The following is a 20,125-nucleotide window of genomic DNA, read 5'->3' on the forward strand; positions in this document are numbered from 1 at the left end:
AGTGGGCTATAGATAGCCTAGTGGTCACCTCAATCTTATTTCAGCTAATTAGAAGAGAGACCCTCTCTTCCCAACATTATTTTAAGTTATTATCCACCAGAATTCTAAGAGTACATGTTTCCACCTGGACAAGCCTTTAGATGGCTTTAATACTCCCTGAATGGTATTTCCCAGTAGGAATCTTTAACAGAATTGAACATCATTGCTGTGTCCAAACAATTTTTTTTATCACCTATTCAGGTGATTTTAGTATTAAGGTCTGAGTGACTTTCCTCAATAAAATTCAGAATCAGGTTGATGTACAAGTTTTTTGACCAACAAGGAGTCCCAAGGTGACCGAAAGAGAATGAGTCTGTTAAATTAACTGTCAACTTTCCCTTCAAATTCCTTTTCCGTTCTCATCCAGCAGTACTAGCTTAGGGTGAAAACAGCATGACTAATTTTTCATCTAAGGCTTGTGCCTACATTTCAATTTCCAGGGATCAAACAAACAGACTCTTAATGGGAAATTGAAATTCAGGTATAATCCCAAGGTGAAAAATGAACCAAGAAACTATGGCTCCGCCTGTTTTTTTTTTTTTTTTTCATTTTTGGGTTATGTGTCAAGACACTGATAGAGGGAAAAAAAAGGTAGTGAGGCTGAGCTAGAATCATTTTTTATCCATCATTTCTACAGAAAATGAAATGCTTTAATGAGAAAAAAGTGGGTTTCTCTTGATTTGTTGCCTTTTTCTTTTCTCTCTCTTTTTCTCTTGTAGATTCATATAAATAAAAGGCTCAATAATTGGCATTTAGGGATTACTTGGGTTCATAAATAAATTAGGGCTTTTGCTGACTTCCTTGAGTTTTCAGCACCATATAGGTCAAATTTAGTTTAAGGGAATCTCACTGTTGTGGATGAAATTCTAATTGCCATGTCCTTGGACAAGGAACTTTTAATTAAAAGCTCAGAGGAGTAGCTGGCCAAACGAACAAACATTTCTGTTGATTTGGATGCGCAGGCAATGCTCTGTGTAGGAGTGTGTGGCAGGGGGGTTAGTTGCTTATTGTTTCCTGTTTTAAATCTTATACAGTTTCAATTGATTTTTTTTCTGCCCAGCATCTCTTACTAATGGAACTTTGCTGGTTTGAGCTTGAATCCTACGCAGTAGTCAATAGCAAATCATTCTCTCTGAGGCAGCTGTCAAGGAGGATGTTGCTACTGAATTTAGCTCCAAGATCAGGGATATATATATATATATATATATATATATATATATATATAATAAAATTTGATTTAGTGAAATATGGAGGAATACAAAGGAAAAGGATGTGTAAGTACCAGGAACTTGTTAGCAACACATATATTTGTGGCTTACCATACATTTTTTATTGACTCCAACATTTGACTGCTGAGTTCATTGAGAAATAAAAAGCAAAGCACTCAAACTCACATTGAGCCATAGATATGTTGTCTAACTTGGATGACATTTAGTTTCTTTGTGTATCTAACAGCTCAAGTAAAATGGGGCAATTCTTTCTTCTTGCTATTAGCTTTGTAAGCTTTCAACTCCTCTCCTCTGGATAGATGTTCTGAGTGATAGAAGAGCTTTAAGACATATATGGAGGGCTATATATTTATGGGTAGAGAATGGCTCCAGAAGTGGGAAGGAAAATTGATTTAAAAACTTCTAAGAAATATCAGGGTATTTATACTTTATGTCCTGTGCCTGGAATATTTTCTTTCCTTATGTCCACAATAATTGTAAAACTCATTTTTATAAGAGCTAAATTGTGTTTTAATCTTATTAAAGTTATAAGTAGATGTTTTGCCTGTGATTTTTTTTCTTTCACTACTTATTTGGTTTAACTGCAGTCGAGATTGTGAAACCTTTTTGAACCTTAATTTAGACTGCATGGAGATATTATCTAAATTGTCCATTTTAATTCAGTTTTCCAGTTACTCATTTGTCTTTAGCCGTAGTTAAGCTAGAAGTTGAGGACTTCATGTAAAATTTGTAGGAAGGTTTTATTTAACCTTAGTTATAACCATGGAAGTTAAAGCAAAGTCCACAAGCTCAGCAAAGGATAAGTTCCCAGGGGGGCACTGAGAGGGTTGGTACTCACTGAGGAGTGGAGGCAACCAGTTCACATTGACCTCGCAGTGGGAGTCCAGGAAAGTCAGGACCTCTCCTCTTGCCATAGAGGCCCCCAAGAGTCGGGTTCGAATAAGCCCTTCCCTCTTCTTGGTGCGAACAATTCTCACTTTGGAAAATCGGGCCATGTATTCTTCTAACTTGCCCTTCAGGTGTTCTAAAAGTAAGGAGAGAACACAGAGACACAAACCATTATTTGCAAAAGAATTAGACAGTGGCTAACTGTTTATAGAGAAACAATGCTTCCAAACTTAAGTCCTCTTCCTACTTCTGGAGGAGCCATATGAATGCAATTCTTTTTGACTGTAGTTGCCAAAATGCTCATCAGTTACAAAATTGGCCTGTTGGGGATTTTGACACACCAGAGCTATACACATCCTACCTGTTGGCCAGAGGATGCTATGGCTAGTCTTGGCCAGCACTTCTTGCCAAGATAGGCATGAACCCTTTTGGTTCCTGCTGTGGAAACTCAGATGAATAGTAGTGCATATGGGCTCTTTCCAGCAAGACTCATTTAGTATTGACTGCATTGAAAAAGAATGCACATATAGCCACAAGAGAGAAAAATAACTCTCAGGGCAACACAAATCAGATTTTCTCTCTGGCCCCATTTACAGGGTCATAACAGACTGTTACTGATGCAGTTGGGTGTCTGGTTTATGATTTAAGATAGAAGAGTGACTGACTTGCTGTTCAGATTAGATATGGACAGGAGGAGGGAAATGAGACAGAGATCCTTCCTTTGGAATTTAGCAATTTAAGATTAGAAAACAAAAAATTGGAAGTATTTTTCACCTAATTAAAAGCAAGCAGTGGGTATAACACCAAATCTACTAACTTGTTTATAAAAGAACCCAATTTTCTACTGGTTGTGATAAAAGATACCAGTACTAGGGCTTGTTCAAATTCAGTATGTTTGACAGCTTTCTGTGAGATATATAATTATAGACTGGATAGCTCATATTTTCCTTATTCTGTATCTAAGCTATTACAATGTTTATTGGAGTTTCTAACATATAACACCGTACATGCATCATTGAAACAGAATCTTTGTATGCAACATATTCTATAGTGTTTACTTTCAAGTCTTTTCTGAATTCTTACAACAATGAGTAATATTATTATTAAATCTCTTTAGATGATCTGTAACAATATGATTGATTTAAGGGGGTGGAGTGGTGGCACAGCAGTAGAGCATTTGCCTTGCACGTAGTAACCTAGGCTAGACCGTGGTTCTATAGCATCCCATATGGTCCTCCAAGCCGGAAGCAATATCTGAGTGCATAGCCAGGAATAACCCCTGAGCATCACCGGGTGTGGCCCAAAACCAAACAAATAAACAAACAAACAAACAAAAATATTTTTTCCTCTCCTGCTATTATATGGAAAGTGTCAGAATTCTCTGTATTGGTGTTTCATTGTGTATAAGAACTTTTTTGGTGGGTAAGGGGCAACCCAGCAGTGCTCATGTATTTTAGGGATCACTTCTATATATTCTTGGGAATATTTGGGATGCTGTGGATAGACCCAGGCTGACTACATGCAATGCAAAAGCTCTGCCTGCTGTGATTACCTCTTTGGCTCCTCTATATGTGCTTTAATGTCTATACATTTTTTAGTATATATTATTTTGAAAAAAGTATTTATTTTAAAATTTCAGACAGATTAATAATACTTTTAATAATAGAATTTCTTGCATACAAAACTTTAATACTATGCCCTCCACGAACTGTCCTCCAATAAATCTTACTCATCTGCTCTATACTGCCAACTCCCATCATGGTAAACTCAGTTCTATCGAGCAATTCTCAGGCTATTGCATTTGGCCATTTCTTTCTTTTTATCCCATGTATGAGAGAGATTATTCTGTATTTGCTCTCCTTCTAAATTTTGCTTTCTGGATGCCCTTCAATTATCAAATAGTTTTGCATATGGGCCAGTTAAGGAATATTTACTTTTGTAATGCATTTTAAGAAAATGCTGGTAATTTTATAATTCTGACTCTGCCTTTAACTTTTGTCATTCTAATTACAATGTGTTTTGGAGTAGGTTTTTTTTGGAGGGGGGTCAATTTTGGTGGGGCTCTTCAAACCACTTGGATCTAGGTGCAAGCCATACTTAACCCTAGTAAATACTGCTTATAATATTTTTATAGCAATTTTTCATTGAATTCATTTTCTCTGCCCACAGGGACCAGAATAATTCTTAGATCATTTCTCTTAAACTCATCCCATAAAACTCTGAAATACCATTAATTTATTTTTGAGACTTTTTATATATTTATTATTTGTTATAAATATAAATATAATATATTTATATATATTATATAAATTATATAAATATAATATAAATATAAATATAAATTTTTGTTAAGAGTAGAAGGTCAGGCATTTGGTTAGAGACTTGACAGGGCTCATTCAACACACACTTATTAAATTGGCAATTAGACACCCCAGTGAGTCAATTTTATTTGCAAAAAGAAATGGTATTTTTGGCTGAAAACTAAGCCTGCAATATGAAAAATGTAGACTCCTTCAGACCTTGTTATAAACTTGACATTTTGTCATTTTGTGTTTACTTCTAATTTATGGGAAACATATGAGTAGATAGTCAGTCAGGATCACAACTTTCTGGAGATACTCTTTTGGTGCTCTGTAGAGAGTTACCTCTCACCCCTCTCCTCTTTTCTTTTCTATTTTTCCCTCTGTATAAATTCGCAAAGAAAACTTCCAGAAAATTTCGCATCATCTGTGCATAAATCTAGGACTTTACTATGCTGTTAGGGAAGAGACTATAACCAGATATTTAATTAAAGGCAATGACTCTGAAGACAAATCAGACAGGAGTGGATCCATTTCTGTAGTTCTGTGGTCTAGGAGAATTTTCCATGGTGATAAAATTTTTTGGGGGGATCACATCTGGCAGTACTCAGGGATTACTCCTGGTTCTGTGCTCAGAAACCACTTCTGGCAGGCACAGAGGACCATATGGGATGCTGGGATTTGAACCACCATCAGTCCTGAATTGGCTGCATGCAAGGCAAACACCCTACCATGGTGCTGTCTCTTCAGACCCATAGTGATAATTTTGAATAACATCTATTAAATAACAAGTTATCATATCATTACTATAATTTAGCAAGTATAGACATCCTCTATCTCTCCTTTTACAAGCTAGAGCCATTTTAAAAATTACTTTGTAAATGATTGTATGGGTCACAGAAAGTATCAACTCCTGAAAAGTGTCATTTGATAATGAAGAACTGAAATTGACCAGGCATTATTTGTCAAAATTTGCCCAATTTAATAAGATTGTATTAAACTAAGTTGTTTGACTTTCATCTTACAGCTAATTTACAAGGGAATTTTAACCTTTATTAATACAGCATCTCTTTTTCAAAACTGAAAAAAAAGCTTCTATACAAAGTATATGGACTGATATTCAAACTTTTAGTTTTGAAAGCCTATTATTTTCCATAATGATATTGCTCTCACACAAACTTCTTATGTTATTAACTAATGCATCTTATGATTAATCATAATCTCTTCAATTTTGTTATGTAGAATCTTAATGTGCTTTCTAAAAGGAAGCTTTTTTCATCCATGCATTGTTTTTAAAATTGGGTACTATTGGATAGCAATGTTGTATGTTATTCAAATATAGTTTCTCATCTCAAAAATTATATGTCCCACATCTTCTCTAGCACAGAGTCAACACTGCCACCTAATGTCTTCCAACTGACCCACTTAGCCACTTTTGCCCTTATTATTCTTGTTTGGTAATCACCATTCTAGTTTCATAGAGTATGTTTTTGTTTCATTTTGTCTGTTCACTTATTTTACTTGTATTGTTTATAGAGTGAACCCTCAAAGCATTTATTTTTCAATATTTGAGCTATATGTACAAGAATGTTTATTTTAAACAGATGATTTCTTGCCATTTTAGATAGTGTGAATAGACTGTCAGGTGATGGTTCTATTGTGAAATTTTTTTATTATTACACCATGTTTTTATTATATATGTTTTTATTTTATTATACCATGGATACTATTTTAACAGACTGGAAATACTTTTTGACTTCTACCCTGATTCCTTAAGATGAATAAAGCATCTGATGGGAAAGAAAGTGAAGAATTCTCTACAGCTGTGTAAAAGAGTGGTGTTAGAAGATGGTCATACACAAGTTTCTTATTCCATACTTTGGAGGAATTCTCTGGCACTCACAGAGAATTGTCTTTACCTGATTTCTTTTTTTCTACACATTTATGCTTCTTTCATTTTTTCCTTTTATCAAGTCCTATTTAATTTTTAAATGTTTTTCAAGGCCTATTCAAATGAACTAAAAGTATTCTATGGTAAAAATTCACTAAGCACAAAAGGTTTGACCCCAAATAATGTCCACTAAATGTTCAGAGCAAGTCCGTCAATGTGAAATTTGATGTAATAATTAGGTTGCTCCACTTTAGAATAATGATTTAGTTCACTGCCCTTGAGAGGGTTCCATTCTCTTTAAGCAGTTCACTTGTAGGATCTAATTATTCTTTTTTTTTTTTAACTTATCTAACTTATTTTATTTAGCTTAATTATTTAAGTTATATACATGTTGTTTCAAGAGGCAACATTTCATGATTTTTAGCTAATTTACTTCATTTAATAAATGTGCAGTAAATTTTCCCAGTCACCTGTAAATGAGAATTCAGGTTGTTTATTTTTAAAGAATGCTTTCTTTTTTTTTTTTAATTTTTTTTTATTATTTTAATTATGACAACAAAGATGCAAAGAAAGAGGACAGGGTAAAGTTACAGTGGAAGCCCAATCACCCATAAACAGAATTCTTGGTAGTCCCATCAATGATATCCCAGCCTTGAACTTTCAGCCAAAGAACATTAAGAAAAACAAAACTGAACCCATGTACAATACAATTACTTTGTCCCTCAAATCCCCAGTTGTAGTACATACTATTTCTTAGCAGCACACAATATAATCTAAAGACATTAGACTTATGTAACTCCTTAAACATTGAGGGCAAAGTACATTTCTCTAGTTCCATGCACATGCTTACTAGTTTAAGTTAGCCTCAAAAGTTTTAGTGGGTTGTTTTTCTTAAGGATTGGAGTCAAGGGAACATAGTAAAAAACGGTATTAAAGTGGCATTTGTTTGCATAGGCCCACCAAAATATAAGGGATATGGAAAGGCAAATTATGGTCTAAATACAAGGAGACCCTACCCCTGAAGTTTCCTGGCACAGGACTGACTCTAGGCTCCAGGCACACTAGTTTGTCCAATTCAAGTCATCCTCTGTAGTGGCAATACACCTCCATTCCTCACTTAGTCTCTGTTGTTGTTGGTATCATGCTTCTGTATTAAAGATCCTGGAGTCTGCATATCCCATATTGTAGTCAGGATGGTGCGGAGCATCCTCTCATTTCACCTCACACTTATGGGGCAATAGAGAGAACCATGTCCTGTAGAGCAGGTCATTGTTGTTGTCAAGTCTTCTCAGTGTAAACGGAAGTCTCTTTTTGGAAGGTCGATGTCAGACCCTTGGTAGAGTCTTTCCTGGTAGAGGACTGCTTCCAGCTGTTGCTATAAAAGACCTTGGATGTTTCGTAGATAGCTTGCCTGGTTCCGGCGTGAATGGAGGATGCCCATTCTTCTGAGGCCTGTGCCAGGTCATTATATCAATGTTCAGGGTATAAGGTACATTGTACTGAGATTTATTAGATAAGAACTTATCTGTATGTATGGTGTTTTCCCATTTTAATGTGTCTATGCAAACAAGGATCAATGCCATGAAGCATTATTGGTGCATCTGGAGGCAATGGGAACAAGACCAGCAATTTCCATGACATAGTTCAATCATAGGCATCAAACTGAGGGACAGTTCCACCAACAATCCTTACTGAACAGCTTACAAAGAAAAGAGAGAGGTGAAAAGTGGATAGAAACATCATAGTAGAAGAATATAGAGAGAGTTACATCAGTTAAAGAAAATACCCATAAAATATTCAAAAGATATATGTGTTCAATATATGTTCAATTTCTGTCCTTCTAAGTAGTTCTGGGATTTGTTAGATCTACTGTATGTCTTTGGTCAGAGAATAGAACTGTGTGTTACTGAAGTTAAGAAAAGTAAATCTGGGGTACTAATGGTTGGGAGGAGCATATGTTCGCGCGGGGGCACTAGCCCCCGCGCGGTTTGCAAAATGTAGACTGAGTATAGCTGAGCAGCTCTCTGCCACCCCCCAGATCAATCTCTACCCCTTTAGCCAACCTCTGTAGCCAGCCTAGGAGTGGGGAAAACCTGCTCCAGGAAGGGAGAGAGACCCTCCCAAGCCCGAAGGACAGGGATTTAAGCCCCACCCTAGGCCAGGGTCCGGACCCGGCCAGGGAGTGGGGAAAACCCAGGGTGCCCCATCAGCTCCTTCCAGAAACCCACCTGGAGATCCGGAGGAAAGGAGGAGAGGGGGGTCGGGTGACCCATGTCCGAGCCCCCCTACCCTAGGCCGGGCCAAGAGGCCGCTGGCACATGCGGAGGCCTGCCAGCTGCCCGCCCGTGCTGGCCAAAAGTCCTGCTCCAGGAAGGGAGAGAGACCCTCCCAAGCCCGAAGGACAGGGATTTAAGCCCCACCCTAGGCCAGGGTCCGGACCCGGCCAGGGAGTGGGGAAAACCCAGGGTGCCCCATCAGCTCCTTCCAGAAACCCACCTGGAGATCCGGAGGAAAGGGGGAGAGGGGGGGTCGGGTGACCCATGTCCGAGCCCCCCTACCCTAGGCCGGGCCAAGAGGCCGCTGGCACATGCGGAGGCCTGCCAGCTGCCCGCCCGTGCTGGCCAAAAGTCCTGCTCCAGGAAGGGAGAGAGACCCTCCCAAGCCCGAAGGACAGGGATTTAAGCCCCACCCTAGGCCAGGGGCCGGACCCGGCCAGGGAGTGGGGAAAACCCAGGGTGCCCCATCAGCTCCTTCCAGAAACCCACCTGGAGATCCGGAGGAAAGGGGGAGAGGGGGGTCGGGTGACCCATGTCCGAGCCCCCCTACCCTAGGCCGGGCCAAGAGGCCGCTGGCACATGCGGAGGCCTGCCAGCTGCCCGCCCGTGCTGGCCAAAAGTCCTGCTCCAGGAAGGGAGAGAGACCCTCCCAAGCCCGAAGGACAGGGATTTAAGCCCCACCCTAGGCCAGGGGCCGGACCCGGCCAGGGAGTGGGGAAAACCCAGGGTGCCCCATCAGCTCCTTCCAGAAACCCACCTGGAGATCCGGAGGAAAGGAGGAGAGGGGGGTCGGGTGACCCATGTCCGAGCCCCCCTACCCTAGGCCGGGCCAAGAGGCCGCTGGCACATGCGGAGGCCTGCCAGCTGCCCGCCCGTGCTGGCCAAAAGTCCTGCTCCAGGAAGGGAGAGAGACCCTCCCAAGCCCGAAGGACAGGGATTTAAGCCCCACCCTAGGCCAGGGGCCGGACCCGGCCAGGGAGTGGGGAAAACCCAGGGTGCCCCATCAGCTCCTTCCAGAAACCCACCTGGAGATCCGGAGGAAAGGGGGAGAGGGGGGTCGGGTGACCCATGTCCGAGCCCCCCTACCCTAGGCCGTGCCAAGAGGCCGCTGGCACATGCGGAGGCCTGCCAGCTGCCCGCCCGTGCTGGCCAAAAGTCCTGCTCCAGGAAGGGAGAGAGACCCTCCCAAGCCCGAAGGACAGGGATTTAAGCCCCACCCTAGGCCAGGGTCCGGACCCGGCCAGGGAGTGGGGAAAACACAGGGTGCCCAATCAGCTCCTTCCAGAAACCCACCTGGAGATCCGGAGGAAAGGAGGAGAGGGATCTAATTATTCTTAACTCACAATAAAGGCAGTATCAGCAGTGTAATTAGCAATGTAGGATCATTCAGAGGAGTTTCAGAAGACTGTGGAGCCAGCTTTAAATCAAAACAACCTTTTGCATTTATTTTGTCAGAACAACTTTTAGATCATTTATAAAATAGTAGTTAAGTGATTTAAAACATAATTACACATGTTTTGTTTTCTTCAATTCAAGCCTAAAATCTGTGAAAACCCCACTTGAACTCATTTACGTTTGAATAATAAATATAATTTATGCTAATTTTATGAATCACATCTTTGCTAACCTTGAGACATCTACAAAACTATTAAAATTTTTTTGTCAGTTGTATTATATTGAACATAAATATGTTATTGTTTAAATCCTGAGGATCTGAAAGTGGGAACACAGCTTCTAACAGGTAGTTTTGACAGCATTTGGTCTTTTGATGTGAGGAAACAATAAAATGATAGTCATATTGAAATAAGGTACTGGATCTTTTCACTGTGGCCATACAATTTTGCATAATTCTGCTAATCTTATAAAATTTTATTTTTGAGGATTTCCTTTAGGGTTCATAAAGTTGGATGGAGAAAATACAAGTCAACAGATTTGCAGTCATGAGTTTGAAGCAACTGTTCCTTCTTTACTGAGTACTCTCTTTGGTTAAATAATCTCACATCATTCAAACTTCTTTTCCTCAGTTTTCAAGGAAGGGAAGTGACTATTTCATCATAAATATTTCTCATAGTTCGTGATTCCATAATGCCCCTCAATGAAGATTTACTGATTTAGAAGAAATTGACACCCCACCTACTCAGTGTTTCCTAAAGATTAATACTTTGATATTTCAGGGGGAATGTGTTTCACTTTAGAAAAGACTATATTAGTGAGTTAAGCATGCATTAGCTATTTGGTAAAAAAGAAAAGATTTGGAGTTTTTTTTGAACACTACATGTCTATTTAATTTCCTACAGTTTACCATCTATAGCGCTATCAATGTAATACAGAGACATTTCATCATAAATTTATCAAAAACTTATGTCTGTACAATAAGTTTGTGTATTGTGTCAGAAAACTATAGTAACATATTTTCCAATATTCTCCTAGTCTATCTTTGAAGAAATGTTTTCATGGAACAATCTAGTGACCATCCATGTTCTCAACTATATCCCAGGTGTCTCAATGTAAGACTCATGGAAGGTTAAGCAGCTGTCTCTACTTTAGAGCTAGTAATGAAGCCTGACAATGTGTTACCCTCTTTCATCTCCCTTGGTTTCTCTAATTATATTTTACAAAGACATACAAGAACAGGACATACAAGAAGACACAATTGACTATAAGCATGGTTTCTATACTTATGTACACATTTATGGAGGTGAGATGTTTTTTCATATTTATAGGTTTGTGTTACTAGAATGCAGTATAACATGACTTCAAGTGCAAAGTCCAGGGAGATAGCTCAGGGATTAGTGGCTTATGTCTTAAACTGTAAAGTTCCCAAATTGATTCTTGACCTTGATACCAACAACTGTAGTCCAGGTGTCTCACAGCACAGTGGCATCACAGCACCACGTGGCTAGGCTTCTGTCAGTTGGTGGAGTAGTCCTGGGCCCCTATGCATTTGTTTGAAAGGTTTTCTCCCAAAAGATTATATAGAATACATGGAAGTTATTTTAGGTGATGTCTAAAGGTGAATTATTAAATAAAATAGATTAAAAAAAAACCCAGATACATATCCCAAAGTTTTTGGTTATTTCTTATGCAATATACTATTTGATGTAATGCAAAGCAATAAGGGTAAGTTGAGATTTTATAAAATGATTTTTAATTCAATAACAATAAACATTACATAGAGTTGGAAAAATAGTGCATCAAACAGGTTACTTTCCTTGTACATTGACAGATCCAGGTTCAATCCCTAACACCCTATATGGTTCCCTAAGTTGCTAGATGTGATTCCTAAGTGGAAAGCCAGGAATAAGCTCTGAGTACCACAGCTGTGGTCCCCCCCCCCAAAAAAAAACCCTGTATTATAATGTATGGGGCCAAAGAGATAGTATAGAGGTAGGGTGTTTGCCTTGCAAGCAGAAGGACAGTGGTTCGAACCCCGGCATCCCATATGGTCCCCCGAGCCTGTCAGGAGTGGTTTCTGAGCGTAGAGCCAGGAGAGTGCAGCTGGATGTGACCCCCCCCCCAAAAAAAAAGAGAAAAAATAATGTATATATTTTCCTTTCTCTTTGTCTATATGCAATATGTTACATATATGTATGTATCAAACCTTAAATGGCACTGTTAGGCAGAACTGTCTTTATAGCAAGTTCCTTTCCCCATGAGGAAGACCAGATTTTATGTCTCTAGTTGAACTCTTGAAAATTGTCAATCTTTCTGCATCCTGGTTGACCATACTAAATCTGTCTTCTTTGATAGAGTTTAAATATAGACATTTCACATTATCTTTTGAGCACAACATTTTAACCAAGAAAGCGATAGAATTGCTTAAACCATATTCAATTGCTTCTATTATGATTGCAACTGGGTTCTATCTCTGAATGTCCTATTTCCATTCTTTTACTATGCAAGGCAATTTAAATCATTTGGAAAATAGCTGAGGACATTGGACTTTTAAAACACAAAATATATTCAAACTTACATAAAAAGATAGAATTAGAATATCACTCTTTTTCTTTTTTCTTTTTTTTTTGGGGGGGGGGCCACATCCGGCGGTGCTCAGGGGTTACTTCTGGCTGTCTGCTCAGAAATAGCTCCTGGCAGGCACGGGGGACCATATAGGACACCGGGATTCGAACCAACCACCTTAGGTCCTGGATCGGCTGCTTGCAAGGCAAATGCTGCTGTGCTATTTCTCCGGGTCCAATATCACTCTTTTTCAACCCCTAATAATGGCTGAATCAAGCCATCATTGTTTGCTAACACCACAAAAGAAGATATAAGACCACCTATTAGCAGTTTCTTTTTTTTTTAGCAGTTTCTTAGTAAAAAAATCCATTACCACCTATAACATATTGTTCCTAAACACATTGAATCAGAATTTGATTATATCTTTAGATGTCATTATGATTTATAAAAAATAAAGAACCAAAGAATATTTCAATGACAAATCAGAGACATGATCATAAAAATCTAAACTATTGAATACTCCCCAGAACAAATGGCTGAATCTATTCAACAGATATAAGGAAACAAAGATAAAAATCTTTGAAATACCAAAGGACAATTAGGAAGTATATCAAACTGTCTACATGGAGGGCTCTGATTCAAAAGTATAATCAAGATAGATGAAAAAAATTAAAAAGCCTGGTATCTACAAACTGTTCTGATGTCCTCAGCATGACCCTCTTGTTCTTCTGCTGGACCTGATACTGATAATGTCACAGATCATTGGCACTTGGAAAGTTCATTCTGAGAATGTGACAAAGTGAAGCAACACAATATTACAGTGAAGGTCACACTACACCAGGTCGTGCTAGTTAGCCAAAGTAGGTAGGTGCTACTTTTCATCAATTATATTTTCATTAAGTTGGAAAAAGTACTTAACATTACTTCTCCTCTCCAGAGACTTCCTGAGTGCGAAAAATGTTTTCTTCTTTCTTTCTTTCTTTCTTTCTTTCTTTCTTTCTTTCTTTCTTTTCTTTCTTTCTTTCTTTCTTTCTTTCTTTCTTTCTTTCTTTCTTTCTTTCTTTCTTTCTTTCTTTCTTTTCTTTCTTTCTTTCTTTCTTTCTTTTCTTTCTTTCTTTCTTTCTTTCTTTCTTTCTTTTCTTTTCTTTCTTTCTTTCTTTCTTTCTTTCTTTCTTTCTTTCTTTCTTTCTTTCTTTCTTTCTTTCTTTCTTTCTTTCTTTCTTTCTTTCTTTCTTTCTTTCTTTCTTTCTTTCTTTCTTTCTTTCTTTCTTTCTTTCTTTCTTTCTTTCTTTCTTTCTTTCTTTCTTTCTTTCTTTCTTTCTTTCTTTCTTTCTTTCTTTCTTTCTTTTCTTTCATGTCCTGAGGGATTTCATCCAGTCTCATTCAAGCAAGATATATGCTGTACTGCTGAATTACACCCCAGTTTCTAAATAATTCTTTTAATCCAGTAGTTACAAATATTATGTAAAGAAAAAAGAGTCACAGTTTTTAGGATAACAAATACTTTTAATGTAAATTAAATGAACTATCTAAATGAGAAAATAGTACAGCCACCATAGTTTAAGCACTGAAATATATAATAATAGGCTTTAGAACTTCTTTTCCCATATGTAATATTAATCAATTAAGGACATTTTATTTAAAATATTTTTATTTCAAAATATCTTTATTTCAAAATATCTTACTTTTACTCTCAATACTATTTGGTATTAGAAAATGAACAAAATCTTGTTTACTATTAGCTGTATTTGCCTTGAATTCCGAAGGTCGGTGGTTCAAATCCTGGCATTCCATATGGTCCCCCGAGCCTGCCAGGAGTGATTTCTGAGCATATAGCCAGGAGTAACCCCTGAGCGCTGCTGGGTGTGAACCAAAAATCAAAAACAAACAAACAAAAAAAACCCCCCAAAACAGTAATTCCTTAGTTCAGAACCAGGGATACCCCCTGAATATTGCTGGATATGGCCCTTCTAAATACAATTATCTGTGCTGTGACTTCATCTCCTTTAAACGTCACATAGATTTTCCTTCAATATTTAATCATCTTTTCATTAGGTGTCTCCTTGGAGAGGAGAATTAAACATAACCTATTTACAAAAACCTTCTCTTTTTACTTTCAGAATAATAAAAGGAGGTAACCTTATTGTCATGTGACATCGTCTCTGGAGCTTTCACTCTCCTTGACCCCTCCTAGATCATAGCGTTGCTTGGCCCATATTTACTTTAGTATTTAGAGCCAAACCATTTAAACTGTCATTCATATGTTATGAAATTATTTTCCTTTGATATTTTTCTTTTGTCCGATATTATTTTTATCACGTGCAGAGCCCCAGAAGAGCTCCAAAAAGTGGGAGCGAATTCGCCAACCTTCACAGCCACTTCCTGTCCCCATATGCCTACCTTTGACCTTAGGTGGTAGACTGTAGCTGACTAGTATTTCTAACCCTTCCTCTGTCATTACCAATTGTACATAAGGTAAATGGCTTCCTGTTTTTAATTGATTCTTGTTATTTACAAATATATCTCCTAAATATCTTATCATTATCCTAGACTCCCAAGATTGTTCCTTATCTTTCTACAGTTTATTTAACCATTGAAGCTGTCAAAATAAATATTTTAATAACTAATTTTCATGAGATATGAGTCAATTAGCTTAAAAATTAATTTAAAGACATCAAAAGAACCAGCATATGTATGCTTTTGCTGTCACAAAACACTAGTAAGGACAAAGTCCCATTCATAAGTTTCTCAATTGTGTTGCAATTAATTACAAATTAATTTTACTGAAGATAAATTCATAATTTTTGGCACTACTTTTATATGACAGTAATGCTGCTGTTAATTAGTGATGCATTTGTACCTTCACACATGTTCATAAAATGGCCAAGCAGCCTTTCTGTGAGTTGATTTGAATGATAATGACCATTTCTAAAATTTAGAATAGTAATTTGTTTGCCCTCAAAGATCATTCCTAATGTTTCTCCAGGAACTTATACAGTGCCAGAAGAATCCAACAGTATTGTCCTCATACAAGGCAAGCCCCTTACCCTCTAGTCTGCACTGACTCTTTGGCAAAACTATGACTGATTTTTTGCTACAGTTTTTCCTAAGACAAAAATGAATGAGAAATGAAAACCATGGTCAAAACACCAACAAAAATGTCAGCCATAGTTATAAGGTAAATTTACTTCTTCCCAGTGAAATAAAATGCTATATACTGTAAATCAACAGCTACATGGAAGTCATCTTTGAATTTAAGGGCCCTATACAGTAAACCATTCTTAGCAACTCAAAGTGATAAAAAAAAAATCAAAGCCAGAATGCTTGAGAAAGAGAGAAATTGAATTTTAGTGAGTAAAAGAAGCATAGAATTCAGGGTGGACAAAAATAGAATAAACTCTAAAATATCATATACCTGTACAGATACCAAGTAGAAGCAATAAAAATCTCTTTCCCTTTGAGAGTACTTTTAATTCTGCATTTTTCTCCAGTTGAAAAAGAATCCTAAATGAATTCAAGCATTCCTGCTAAAAGTCATTTTATTTTCTTTAGTTTCCACAGAAGAATCAACTCAAATTGCAAGGTGGGGCTATTACACAGATAACACTCTAGGACCTAAATCTTGAATTAGCATGTGTGTGAGTGATTGAATAATGCCATCCATAAGTGCCAAAACAGCCGCCAAGACCTCTGAGGTTTGTCATGACTTCACAATAAATAAAGACAAATGGAAAAGAATGCCTCTGAACAGTTAGTGTGAGAAAAATGCTATGTCAAAATTTCACTTTAGATGAGACAAGAACCAAATTAAATATCTGGGAATTGGTCCTGTTCCCAAGGCTACCAGAACTCCCATATCCTAACAATAGTCTTGTTCTGCAGTATAGAAGGAGGCAGGCAGGAAATGGCCTGTCTGCCCTTGTTGAGGGAAATGGACCTGCTAACCATGGGTTCTTGCCTGGCATTGCTTCCTTTTTTGAAAAGGGCATAAACGAATGAAAAGAAAAGCAAATCTCTAAGATACAGTCTAGGTTTAAAATATTGGCAAGGAAATGTCACAGGGCCCCAAAATGCATCTTATATTTTTGAGTAAAAGAACCAGTTAAGTAAAATAAAATAAAGTAAAACAAGGGAATGTGTAAAATGACATGATACTGCTAAGTTTACTGGCAATTATTACTTATAAAAATTCCAGGAACTATCTTAAGATATATTTGTGTATTGACTTATCAGGTCCTCACTACATGAATGAAGAAAATCATATTTATTTACAAATGAGAAAAATGAGAGTTCAAAGGCAAAGAAATTAGTCTAAGATCAGAGCACAAGATGGTGCATTTTAATTTAAATTTAAATTAAAATTTAATTTAAAAATTAAACTTTAATTTAATTTTCTATTAAAATAGTATTTTAATGCTATTTTAGTAAATATCAGGGATATAAATAAGGGGAAAAAATCCTCAAACCCACAAATATTTATAAGAAACCAGATAAGTTTGAGAGTATTTAATAGAGGGAACAATTATAGTACTAGTAAGTAATTATTAAAGTTCTATAAGATCAAAGTAGAAATTTGTACCACAAAAATTAAATAATTTATGTTTTAAATTATAAACATTTTTATTTGTTGTTTTTGTTGTTATTGGTATATAAATATGTCTTGATTTTACTTTGCATAAAATACCTGTTCTATCTACTTTTTCATTTTGGATACTAAGAGCAGGGACTATTTGATCTTAACATTTTCATTTGCTAGTTAATCACATTATAAAAAGTTTCAAAAATTAACTTCAGAAGTTGAGAGTACCAAATGTTTTCCAGGTGCTAAGGAAGAGAGTGGTCAGAGGTTCTGAGCTCACTGTAACCAGCCCCCACAGAAATGCAAATATGTTACATGGCAACTAAATAATTTGGAGAAAATTATCTCATAATGTTTCTCACCACTTCATTGTATAATCTATATCAGTTTATATCTTATCAATTAGATTTCAATAAATCCAAGGTTTTTTTTCACTTACTTTATTAACAAATCAATATGCACTTTTTTCTTTTTTCTTTCTTTTGGGTTTTGGTGACACAACAGGCAGTGATTCCTTAGGGCTACTGCAGCTTAATGCTTGGAGGTTACTCTTGTCTGTGTAACCATGTGGTGCCTTAGATAGAATTTGGGATCCCATATGCAAGACCTTTAAACCATATCTTTTTTTTTGCAAGGGAAACACCATTGTGCTATTTCTCCAGGCCCTAAACCATATCTTTAACTCCTTCCTTCCTTCCTTCCTTCCTTCCTTCCTTCCTTCCTTCCTTCCTTCCTTCCTTCCTTCCTTCCTTCCTTCCTTCCTTCCTCCCTTCCCTCCCTCCTTCCTCCCTTTCCTCCCTCCTTCCTCCCTCCATTCCTTTCTTCCTTTCTTCCTCCCTCCCTCCCTCCCTCCCTCCCTCACTCCCTTCCTTCCTTCCTTCCTTCCTTCCTTCCTTCCTTCCTTCCTTCCTTCCTTCCTTCCTTCCTTCCTTCCTTCCTTCCTTCCTTCCTTCCTTCCTTCCTTTCTTCCTTCCTTCCTTCCTTCCTTCCTTCCTTATTCCCTCCCTCCCTCACTTCCTCCCTCCCTCCCTTCCTTCTTCCCTTCCTTCCTCCCTCCCTCCCTCCCATCCTCCCTTCCTTTCTTTCTTCCTCCTTCCTTCCTTCCTTCCTTCCTTATTCCCTCCCTCCCTCACTTCCTCCCTCCCTCCCTTCCTCCCTTCCTTCTTCCCTTCCTTCCTCCCTCCCTCCCTCCCATCCTCCCTTCCTTCCTTCCTTCCTTCCTTCCTTCCTTCCTTCCTTCCTTCCTTCCTTCCTTCCTTCCTTCCTCCCTTCCTCCCTTCCGCCATTATTTACAACACATTATTTATAATTAGGTTAATGAATACCTAAAATCTGGCTTGAGTAGAAGAACTCATCAAAATAAAAAGAGACCATCTCTGAAGAAAATATTGGGATAAAATGAAAGTTCTACTCTCCATAAATAAAAACCTTGATACCTTTTACACAATGTAATATCTAAAATGGGATATATGATTCAATATTCTAATAACACACAATCCACCAGTGTGCCTGTTTCCCTCTACTATTCATTCCCCTCTCAATCCTAACCCCCACAACGTTCAACCCAGCTCAGTTTTGTAGATCAATTTACATATGTTGTTGCTTTGGGTCATTTGCTATTACTTTACTATGCTTCTTTATATTCCACATAGGAGAGATCTTCTGAATCTATTTCTAGCTGACCTGGCTCATCAACATACCATAATTTAGTCAACAAAGTAACAAATTATATGTTCCATGTAGTTTTCTATTGTGTATATGTATCATACTTTCTTCTTCCACTCATCTCTTCTTTAACATTTGGGTTGTTTCTAGATTTTAACTGTCATGAACAATGCTACAATGAACATAGGAGTGAAAATGTCTTTTCTGATTAGAGATTTTGAATTTTTGGGTGGGTTTCAAGAAGTAGAATTGATGCATCATATAGAACTATAACTTTTAGCTTTTTGAGAAGTTTCCATAATTTGCAAAAGGGGTAGAACCAAGTGATAGTCCCAATACTAATGCTTATATTTAGTCTACAATCGTTTTATTAAATTTTTAAGTATTAAATATTTTCAGGTTACTATCTTAACATATTATTTTTCAAAGTGCTTCACTTTTCTTATTATTAATTTAGGTTTCTTACATGGTTACATTGTTATATATTGTTACATGGTTATATTGTTATATAACATACATGATGGATATTTTGTGTGTGAATATTTTCTGAATCTATAAGTTTTTAGCAATTTTTTAGTTTTTTTTTTGGCCACACCTGTTTGATGCTCAGGGGTTACTCCTGGCTAAGTGCTCAGAAATTGCCCCTGGCTTGGGGGACCATATGGGACGCCGGGGGATCCAACCGTGGTCCTTCCTTGGCTAGCGCTTGCAAGGCAGACACCTTACCTCTAGTGCCACCTCGCCGGCCCCCAGAATCTATAAGTTTTTTAGAAAAAAATTCATGAACTGAGATAGAGTACAACATAGTGGATTAACCTGTTGAAGTGAAAGACTATAGATCTATGTAAAGAGGAGATACTTAAAACACTCTCTTTGTTAGCTATAAAAGTCCAAAAATTTTCACATATGCTGAACTAGATGGCATTTCCACCAGCAGTGAATGAAAGTTTCTTTCTCTCTGCATTCATGCCAATACTTGTTGTTCTTGTTCTTTGTGATGTGTGACAATCTCTGTGGTGTGAGATGGTACCATTTGATTTGCATCTCCCTGATGATTAGTGATATAGAGCACTTTTATATGTGCCTTTTGGCCATCTTTATTTCTTCTTTGAGGAAATGTCTGTTCATTTGTTCTTTCCATATGTTAATGGGGTTAGATATTTTTCTCTTGTTAAGTTCTATATCTTAGACATTAGTCCATTACCAGATGGGTATAGGGTGAATAGTTTTTCCCATTCTTTGGTGGCCCTTTGTATATTAGTCACTGTTTTCTTTGAAGTGAAGAAGTTTCTCAGTTT

The 20,125-nt window shown here is 37.5% G+C and overlaps 1 protein-coding gene across 1 annotated transcript in view; it reads right to left on the reverse strand.

Moving 5' to 3' along the window:
• The window catches only part of GALNTL6 (polypeptide N-acetylgalactosaminyltransferase like 6), a 756,971-nt gene that overhangs the window by 252,309 nt on the left and 484,537 nt on the right, over positions 1 to 20,125 (reverse strand). The window contains exon 5 of the mRNA XM_049772673.1: positions 2,107 to 2,292. Coding sequence (XP_049628630.1) covers positions 2,107 to 2,292 — 186 coding nt within the window. The remainder of the gene's footprint in view (positions 1 to 2,106; positions 2,293 to 20,125) is intronic.

This window comes from Suncus etruscus, chromosome 4, assembly GCF_024139225.1.
Source record: "Suncus etruscus isolate mSunEtr1 chromosome 4, mSunEtr1.pri.cur, whole genome shotgun sequence".
In the NCBI taxonomy this organism is placed as follows: domain Eukaryota; kingdom Metazoa; phylum Chordata; class Mammalia; order Eulipotyphla; family Soricidae; genus Suncus; species Suncus etruscus.